The sequence below is a fragment of the Daphnia pulex genome, chromosome 9 (assembly GCF_021134715.1).
Source record: "Daphnia pulex isolate KAP4 chromosome 9, ASM2113471v1".
In the NCBI taxonomy this organism is placed as follows: Eukaryota; Metazoa; Arthropoda; class Branchiopoda; order Diplostraca; family Daphniidae; genus Daphnia; species Daphnia pulex.
The window spans coordinates 4,466,638-4,476,980 of record NC_060025.1 but is presented as its reverse complement, the minus strand read 5'-3'; the positions used below and the strand labels follow the sequence as shown (position 1 = coordinate 4,476,980).

The 10,343-nt window shown below is 37.5% G+C and overlaps 1 protein-coding gene across 2 annotated transcripts; it reads right to left on the bottom strand.

Moving 5' to 3' along the window:
• Nucleotides 1–4,893: 4,893 nt before the first annotated feature.
• Nucleotides 4,894–7,819, bottom strand: LOC124203306 (orcokinin peptides type A-like). 2 transcript variants are annotated; one of them, XR_006878507.1, is made up of 5 exons: nucleotides 7,544–7,796; nucleotides 6,633–6,750; nucleotides 5,391–5,481; nucleotides 5,094–5,310; nucleotides 4,894–4,998 (listed from the first exon to the last, which is right to left on the bottom strand). XR_006878507.1 is itself a non-coding variant. In XM_046600043.1 (4 exons), exons 1-4 carry the CDS (start codon nucleotides 7,616–7,618, stop codon nucleotides 5,145–5,147), a joined length of 450 nt encoding a protein of 149 aa, XP_046455999.1. In that variant the 5' UTR covers nucleotides 7,619–7,819; the 3' UTR covers nucleotides 4,894–5,144. The 2 variants fall into 2 exon arrangements, 1 of the variants encoding a protein (XP_046455999.1); XM_046600043.1 differs by having other exon boundaries at nucleotides 4,894–5,310; nucleotides 7,544–7,819.
• Nucleotides 7,820–10,343: the final 2,524 nt, after the last annotated feature.

Below are 10,343 nucleotides of genomic sequence, written 5' to 3'. Positions count from 1 at the left end.
CCTGGATTTATATGTTCACGTTGGCGAAATACTAAACACGTCACGAAAGATTTTTTCGGACAAACCATTGTTGTTCCGGAACGCATTGCATTGGACACTTCCCAGATTCAATGCGACATCATGAGACAATCTCTGCGATGCGGAGATGACCCAATGATCAAATCTGACAACAAATGGACTTACATCGAAGAGCCCGAAGCTGTTGGATATTGGCTCCGGACAGTGACAGTCGAAAAAGTGAATTGTCTGTTCGAAGAAATAAGTATCGCTCACGAAGACGAAAGCGATTTTATTATCACCCCACTTGGCAAAGCCAACATTACTCAACGATTTATTTCACACAACCATATGACCTTATTTTGGATTGACACGTACGCTAAACCAACAGATATTGTTTTACGTGAACTGGAGAAAGGTGTTGGAAGCTGGTATGAATCATCTACCAAGGACACCTGGATCCTTCAAGACAATGAAAACCAATTAGACTTTCATGTGCAACTGCTTCCCCGGTGTCAGAATGTGAAATGCGACAAGACAATTCCCACTTGGACGGTAGTAAGCAACGCTCATCTGTTTATCATTAAATCGTTGATTGGCCCAGCCCCAACCGCACCACCAAAGCCGACATATTATTCTTCAAAGAACTATTGGATAAACGCAGAACTCATGAACGACCATCAAAATTTTGCAATCCAATTCTTAACCGACTCAGCTGTTCGTCACGAAAACGAATTAATTCGTATCATCCAAAGTGTACAATGTGAGCAACGCCGCATAAAACATGCACAAGCAGTATCAACAGCACAATATAATGGATGGTTGGCCGCATCACAACTCGGCCTACGTGAATGCATTAAATTAACAGCTGCTGGAAATACTGTCTCGGCTATTCAGTGCGCACCCATTCCTGTCAACTTTACTACTGAAATCACTATTTGTGGTGCACAGCCTCGCTACAAAAATTTCACTGTCAGCCGGACCGGATGGGAACTGACAAATTTCACTCCCTGCTATTGGACTAGCGGGACCGTGAATTTTAATGATCGTCTCCACGCCTTCCGCAATAATACTTGGGAGCCGGTTGAGACTTCTCTCGTCGTTCCTCAACGTGATTTGGCAGACGCTTTTCGCTATACTGATGTTACTTTCTTCGAATATCATCAACGTTCAAATCCTGCGTATGCTGACTCACAGACCAGCCCAATGGATATCATAGCCGACCTGACGGCCTCAATTAACGAACATTCTGCAAAAGGATCTTCACAAGATACTACCATTGGTGCATCCAACATCATTGTTACGGCAATTGAAAAAACCAACACAGCTTTCGGGAATTTCCGTCTCTTCCTTCTTATCGTCGCTCTAATTTGTGCCATTATTTTTGGCGTGGCCATTTGCATCGCTACAAATTGTTGCGGAGCCTCGAGACTGCTGCAATATTTAAGTGAAAAATTTGACCACTTCAAAGGATCTTACTATTTGGATGATGATCAGAATCATTCCGAATACGATCCGTCTGCTGTTTAGATTCCGTGACGTAATCTCATAGGGCCGGGAGCGATGTAACAGAACGCTCGGTCGACTCCCGTTTTCTGTTACTTTCCCTTTCTACAAGACAATCTCTAACGTCGACTACTAGATGTCGCTTCCGCTATACTTCATCTCATACCAGAGGAGGCTGCTACCATTTGAATCTGCCGCCAACTCGCCCCATCCTTGCCGCCAACTTGCCCCACCCCTTTCCCTTGTTACTTTCCCTTTCTACAAGACAATCTCTAACGTCGACTACTAGATGTCGCTTCCGCTATTCTCCATCTCATACCAGAGGAGGCTGCTGCCATTTGAATCTGCCGCCAACTCGCCCCATCTCTGCCGCCAACTCGCCCCATCCCTTTCCCTTTTTACTATCCCCTTTCCCTTTTCGCTATATTAACTTTAGGCGTACTTTTATCTTTTATGACACTATATAAATATATTTTCCTTTTTCCTTCAACGCTTTTCAATAACAAACTCCCTTTTCGTCCGTCTCCGCTCTTGCCATGTCTTAACGTGTCTGCTCACGTTTCCCTATACTATCCTCTCTAGGCCTAAACATGTCTGCTCCCTATACTTCCTCTCTAGGCCTATGCTAACCGTGCAGCCAGAATTAGTATAAAAACTGTATGTAAATGTTATTCTGGACTGCATTCTCCCACGGCATTCACACTACCATTGTGTTCCAGTCGCACTCTCCTTTTTGGTATTGTATTTAGCTATATTTTTCCCTTGTGCTCAGTGCCTGTTATTTAAGCTAAGTGCCATTTCCAACTGTACCTCGAAACTTGCCGTTTCTCGACAAGCCTAACCGCTCAGCCCGCTACCACATTTTCTCCATACAAGTAGTATTGTCTCACCTATTTATCGTCTCACTATTTAATATTATTAGTTCACCTTATTGTATGATCTGTCCGTTATCAATACATCGTTTAGCCTTAATTATTCCCGTTGGTCTTAGACACTTCACTTTGACATTGTGAGTAAAGTCGCCTCATAGTATTTAAGTTCTTCGTATTGGTGACACAATGATTCCGTTGTGTCGACCTTTACAATAGAGTAGTCATTGTAGTTTATTTATTATGAATTTTTAAGTAAAAGGCATTTTGTTTTCAAAGACTATATACTGCTCCGAAGAAAGAGAACCCCGCGCCACCCCTTTGTCCCCTCTTAGTTTCTTCCTTCGTCTCTTCTTTCCATTTTTCCCTTGGGGCAGGAAATGGCGATATTTTTTCGTAAACACGGTAAGGACGGTTACAAAAAAATTCATAATAAATAAACTACAATGACTATCGAGGGGATATTTAATCTTAAAAGATTACCTGATAACTAAGGAATGTAGTTATCTAATTAAGAAGAGCAACTGAAAACGACTTAAATGGGAAAATTAAAAACTAAAACGGGCGAAACTCCATAAGCCGCCATGCCGCACTGGTTCGTGTCAAATCAATTTTTCCCAATTTCAGCGAACTGGCAACTTCGGACGTTAGACTACTCTATTTCAAATACTACCGATCAGAAAACCATTTTTCCTTTTTCGAAATAAAAATTTTTCTTATATTAAACAATAAAAATTTCCCTTCCCACAGTAGATGGTGTAAATAATTCGCATCGATTCGATCATGATCCCTTTTGGGGGTTGATGGTTCGATCAAATCACCTCTCATTGATCGCTGATTGAAAGGGTTATCGGAGCGGAAATTGAGCGCGATCTGTCCAACTCGGGAAAAGGGTGTATGAAAAAAAGAGTCCCATACTTTCCTCTTCTCCCTGTTCTTCCCTCGGGTCAATTGCTCTTTGAATTCTTGCAAAAAAACGTAAAAAACACTTCAACAATTTTTAAAAATAAACGGGAATTTAAAAAAAAAAAGGATAAATGCCTACATTTAAAAAATCCCCGTTCAAATTCTTAATTTATTACCATAACAGATTTTTTTAGTACGGACATAAATCTACAGGCCGCAATCTTAGATACATTTTAAAAAAACCATAAGAATGCACCGAGTACAAAAAAGACGTGATCCCAAATATGGCCGCCCCAAAGTTACCATGATTAGGGTACGCGTTCTTGGTTTGCTCTATTGGGGCAAGAAGGGGATTAGGAAAAAGGAGTAGGATAGGATACAATGGCGCTCTAAGCGGATTATAGGGAATCTTCAAGGTCCAACCATTATATTCTGGCTGACGACTGCAACATGGTTTCCACGGTTGACTCCAACCCTTCGGTGGGAGTGCTGCGTGCCAGTTTTCCCCCTATCTTCTAGCGTGGAAACGCCGGACCTATGGTGCCACCGATTTTCGGAAGAACAATTACAAATTTAACTTAAATCAAAATCAATCCATCACTTATTTTTTTTTATTTAAATAAAAATTAATCAATCACCGAAAAAAATGAAAAATCAATCAATCAATCATGATTTCGATTTTTGATTAAATTCGCGGGCTTTAAATCACACACAAAATTAGTTTTCATAAAATACATTTTCATACTTCGTCTGAATCTGATTCAATTATAAAATACTGAATAAAAGTAATAAAGCCCTTTGGGCGCCTTCGGAATTTAGAGTTAGTTAAATTTTAGATGTCAGTTTGTAATTTAAGATGTTGGTGGGATTGACCTAACGTTAAAAGGCCACTCTTTTTTAACCGATTCTTACAATGGCTTTTTGAGGGGTTTGATATTTACTTAATGTAGCGCCATCTGTTATCACATCTTGGAAAATCACAGCCGTCAAAAAGTAAATGGCCGCTACTCACCTTTTAAATGCATCGAAAAGGTTAAAAGAATCACATAGTTTCTTTTTTTAGGCTCAGAAACATCTAATAAGCTCTATACCTAACTTTGTCATATGGGTTATAATTAAAAACTTTACCTTAAAAATACCCTAAATCATGTTTTTCGGATTTCCTCGATTCTGATTGGTCGAATTTCGACTGCTGGACTTTACATAGAGTAACCCATTTCCTTATCTCTGGTAATTTTGAATTTTGATTTGTAAACAAGTAATTTAAAATCGAAAAATCACAGAAAACTCATCGAAAGAAAAATTATATAGATCAAAATCAAAATCAGCAAAAAAAGCCAATAAGTTGATTTAAATTGTGATTTACTGATTTAAATCATTTCTTTTTTTTTAAATCACCTATTGATCTTCCGAACACTGGGTGCCGCTGACCCTGTGGTGCCACCAAACGGCCAGAGTAGTGAAACCTGTATTGGTTTTCTAAACTAAGCAGGGAAATGAAAGATTGAGGCGCAATAACAATGGAATTCTGAAATCAAGTAGTTGAAACATCCATAGTTCTAGTTCTCAACAATAAAGATCCAGAAAAATCTGGCAACAGAGAATGTCAGAAAGATTTGATTGAAATATGTTTGTTTATTGAAAGGAGTCACCATAGATACACATGATGAGAAAAGAGCCGTGGTGAAAAACTGTGTAATGCCGCGTGTAGTCCTAAGTGCTGTGGGCATTGTGATTTTGTCATCAGAAATACGATGAAATGCAATTATGTACTTTTCGTTTGAAGACGGTGAGGTCTATGTTAAAGCGGCTTACATCTATTTATCTATCCATATTGGACTTCACCCAAATTATGAATTATTCTGTTTAGTGCTGCTGTTGAGAACTTTCCGCTTCCATGGTTTCTCTCTTCTTGACAAAGCGACCAAAATCACTGCGATCGATTTCGTCGAGGTTCCTCTTGGCGAATGTTCCAAAATTCGACCTATCAATTTCATCCAGGTTTCTCTTCTGACTGCCAAATCCTAGACCACTGAAAATTGTTATCAAATGAGTATTTATATTTTATAATAATTCTTACGTTGAATAATAATGAAAATTGTAAAATATTACGTCAAAGAGTCTAAGCGCTTTTCGATACCGAAAGAAGCACCACTAAGCGAGTCCAGTCCTCGATTTATCCGCAAAAAGTCGCGGGGTTTTTCTTGGTAATTAAAAAATTCGAAAAGAATAGTGTTAACACATATAAAAAAGACGAGATAAATTCATTAAAGAAAAATTATGCTCTATTTTAGAATCCTATTTTTGCTACTTTAACATCGCCCAAAAAATTCTGAAACATAAATGGACATATTTTGCCAAAACTACAATAATTATTGTTATGATCGCGTATGCGCGTTACAAGCTCAGATTCTCCTTCAGTTATTCCTTTTTCGAGACGCTTTTTGGTTTATTTTTCTTTTGTAGTTAAATGTTTAATTGTTTTTTCTTTAAATGGCTTTTTTTTTAATTATGTTACCCCACACAGTCTTTGACATAGAACACCCTCTGCCTCATATAGCGGTTATAGCCCCACAAATGTTACCCACCCAATACCTTTTTGCATTTTTAAAAAGCTATAGCGGGAAACTATTGAAGCTTCAATGAAATAAAAAAATGGGGATAGCAGAGAATGGGAAATCACTTATTTTTTAATTCGGGAAAACAGAAAACAGTTAAGCGTAAAAAACAAAAACTGGTTCAAATAACCCCACTCTCCTCTACAGGACCTATTATAGGAGGGACTTAAGCTTTATTCTGAATTCAGAAAGTACAGGAAACCAAAATGTTGTTAAACAACCAATATCTTTTTAAAAAACGATAGTTGTAGGTAAAAAAAGGCCGAATTGAATAAGCATTCGATAAAAACTGTGATTTACCACCCGCGAGTATATCTAGCTAGTTTATTATTTAAGTGGCAACTTTTCTTCCTTTTTCAGCATAGGTTAGGCACTACTATTTCAGGCACAATACCGCCTGGAAATTATTCCAAGTTATTAACTAACAAGTGCCACATTGAACTACGGTGAGCAAGGATAAGTTTCTCTTACAGCGAAATATAACTTGTACTCTATAATAGTATACAGTATGCTACAGTTGTAATAGGATGAAAGTGTGTATATGTTAAATTAGTGAGGGAAGAATGTGTATATCAATGTAGAAATATCGCGGCATGTGACATATCGTATACTTGTTCTCAATGCTATTCAAGACGAAACGGAAAAAAAAATTAGACCCCCCCCCCTCTCAATATAGTACTTTACCTTTGAAGGTCATTGAAGGTACTATGTCAATTAATTTTAACCAGCAACGTACCTCGGTAAATTGCCCGCAGTAGATTGCTCTCTCCTATTGAATCCAGACCGCGAAGAATGTGGCCACCTCCAAGGCTATCCCGATCTCGTTCATGCTCCACTCCCACCGCCTCCTCACTCTACAAATGAGATTGAATGAGGTGAAAAGAGAGGAAACGGCTAATACAGTCAAGTATGCACGCCTTGACACGTTTTTTTTATAATATGAGGTAGTGCCGGTACAGTATAAAGTATTTGCTATTTAGTCTATCCTTAATATCAACATAAGATCTACTCACAACCTCACACCCTGAACCTGGAGAGTCTAATTTGGAAAAGGAAAGCAAATGAAGTCAAGAAAAGGAATACGGGAAGGATAAGCCTGACATGCTGCTGTTAGCCCGAATTTCCTCATTTTTCCCTGTTCCTAAATGTTATGCGATAAATTTATCAATGCACTTAAATTGCTTGTCGTACTTTTTTCATCAACTTCATCGTTTTATACTGTAGGCATTAGACCTAAATATGTATAATATGATAAACATAAATGAACATAACTAACATGCTGTACCCTACTGTCCATGCGCACAAAAATATCAAAAATAGAATTCCTGCAATATATATTGGAGGCTACTTGCTTGTTCAACAAAAGCAATATTCTTATAAAAGCTTTTTTTAAAAGCCTTAACCAGACAGTAAAAAGAATGTAAAAGAACAAATTTTAGAATTATTGTTTAGCAGAATTGTAGTAGGAATAGTGAAGAAATGTAGACTGGACTGCTACAGATTTGTTGGATTAAATAGCAGTCTTAATTCAATTAGAATAAAGTAGAAAAATCCAAACGTAAATTGTCATTCATTAGGCTTCATTAGCATTACTGCTAACGTATGATATAGTGTACATTTTATCAAAAACGGTTTTAATATTTTTACCTGGTAATTCAGAGCGGTGACCACATTGAAGATGAGAATCGCGACAGCGACAAGCCGAAATTTGAGACAATTCATTTCGAAAAAGGTAAGAAGAGAAAAACTGCTCGAAATTTATGCTATGCTTAGCAGAAGCAAGCAAACTTTACAAATGAATAATTTTGTTGACTGCTCTTCAATATCGGGAGGAGTACAACAGAGGAGGGGAGATTCTCTTTTGCGTCTCTTTACTTGCTCGCTTCTGTGCCCTACTACAGCAGCGGCCAGCCGTTTTATACTGTCGTCTCCGACTCTCCGGAAAGAGTAGGTCCAGATCTATCCAAGATGAAGCCCACACATTGACGTTTCTGGTATGCGACCGCGCCTTATCAGTCTACCAGCCTAGTGTTCAATTGGAATACACGCTATATAACGTACGTTCTTTATCAGACTTGATCAAGGTAAAGTAAGCCACTTTGTAGGTGGCTCCAATAAATAGTACTTGAATTTAAAATGTTTAAGGGGGCATACAACTGAAGTTAAATTTCTTTATGAATTTCGAATTTTCGAAGATTTGGGTTTTGAAGTTCAATTTCCGTAAATTTTAAACTTTTGTGTTTTCTTTTTTATTAAAAACATTCTGGACTAAAATGGACCACTAACTTTGAGCACCCGAAAAATAATGTAAAAAGCTATGTTTTTAAAACAATTTGCATTACGAGTTGATCATTGATTCATTGAACGAGATAGATATAGACTGGAAATAATTGAATAAACCAATTATCGGTGGTCTGGTTACTGTTGCTTAAGAGTAATAATCATGTCAGATAACAATTTAATTCTAGTGAAGCTGCTTTTAGGGTAATTTCTACCTCTGCAAAGAAAAAAACTGAAAAAATAAATTAATTAATTATTGCAACCAAACAACCTAGAAATTTCAATTCCATTGGACCCACTTAAGCAAAAAATAGTAGAAAAATAGAAGTAAAAAAATGATCGTTCTCAACCATTTATTTATTATTCAATTTACCAATCGAACAATATCGTAAGGTCTACCGGCGTATGCCTTATTAATAGGAGCGCGCTGCATTCGTTGATTTACGCAGTTCGCCAATACTTTCCTGGAACCAAGCGCTTAAAAGTGATTTGTTATTACTCGGCGACGTGTTTTCGTCGCATCCCAGGCGTATAAGGTTCTCATTGATATTAATTCATTGCATGTGGCTATTTTCAACGAACAGTCCTAGTGACATTTACAAATGCCAACCTGTTTAGTGATTCTTAAGAATCCAATCGTTTTGATCAAATCATTTCCTGCTGCTTTCTATCTAGAACATGTGGTTACTATACACATTCCGAACAGTTGACAGGACACCAATAAACCCTAGATCGGTAGTGAAGGCATGAGGGCAGGAGTTCCCTTCCCCCGCTTTTCCAGAAGCGCACTCTTTCTACAAGGGCATTGCACTATGGCAAACCGTTCGTGCTGCAAAGATTTCACAGTTTTTTAATGGGTAATAGTCATCCTAACTTTAATAGCAAACAGCTGTATAATGGTTAAAGTGTAATAATTCTAATGGCAGTAAGAGCTGAGTAATGCGCAGCCGTGCGCAACTTATAACGGGTTTATAAAATAAAATAGGACCATATAATGAAACATAAAAAAGAAACGCTGCGTTAAATGGGTATCATTAAAATTGTATTTACAAATGATTTCAATCCAAGATTTAATCATCATTTAGACTAAGTGCAATGCCACAATGAGATAGCTCATTCAATTGTTGTTTTGTAGGCTAATTGCCCTACAAACCCCCCCCCCCCTTGTATAATTAAACCAATAATAACTCGACGGCATATCGAAGAATCTATTGTAAAAGTAAATACTGTATAGTCTCAATCTACATTTTAGCCGATACAACATTTAAAAAAATTAAATAATAATGAAATCTTTGAATTTCTTAAAAAATATTAAACTAGTTGAACTGTGATTTCTAGTAAAAAAAGAACGTGTATTTTTTCTAAAAAATAAAAGTGCTATGCAATTATTTTAGTCGAAAATTGGTTACTTTCCAGCTCTATCAACAATCATATGATATCTCGGTAAGCCCTTGGACGTAGCCCTCTTAATACATTGGTGTACTTATTGATTAAAGGTTATTATTGATCCTATTAACCTTTGTCTTTTTAGAGCTATACTCAGCTGACGGATACCTCGTCAACTTGTGTTACAACGAATGGTCGCGCACTATCCCTCTGGCAAGTTGCGTCTTTACGGATGGTTATTATTGTAAGATGATTCTGACACCGGAAAATAACAATGCCGCACATCGGCAATCGGATACGTACATACCACATTTTCTTGGTTGAGTCATACACCGATCATTCAGGTTTATAAAAGAAGTACGGTAAACAAAACTGATGTATACATACATTTCCGAGTGTGTTCCAGTAAAGCATGTTGTGGTTCTCTTAGCTGATTAAGAAACTGGAGAAACAAGAACACATTTCCCAGGCTTCGCTTTATTAAATGTCTTTGACTAAATCAAAAAGTTTTCTCAAAGTTTGCCTTCTAAATTGAATTATTTCGAATATTCGACTCGAAAGTCAAATGTGACACGACTTCCCGCTTTTGACTTGATGCTGCGTCGCCAGGCTAAGACAAAGAAAATTGCACGTTTAACATCAGTGATGCTGGTGAATCATCAGACTGTTAAAAGATTCAGAGTCATAATGTCGGCAGATGTATTATAATTATCTATTACTATGGATTAGTCGTGGAGTTGAAGTATAGAAAAGGAGCTAGGAGGACGATGTTCACGTTCAA

Bases quoted from the DNA above. Each gene is read 5' to 3' on its own strand.
- LOC124203306 (XM_046600043.1), bottom strand. From the start codon at position 7,618: ATGAATTGTCTCAAATTTCGGCTTGTCGCTGTCGCGATTCTCATCTTC. The intron at 6,751-7,543 runs GTAAAAATATTA...TCTCATTTGTAG, and splicing joins TCACCGCTCTGAATTACCAG to AGTGAGGAGGCGGTGGGAGT. The intron at 5,482-6,632 runs GTACGTTGCTGG...TTAATTACCAAG, and splicing joins ACTGCGGGCAATTTACCGAG to AAAAACCCCGCGACTTTTTG.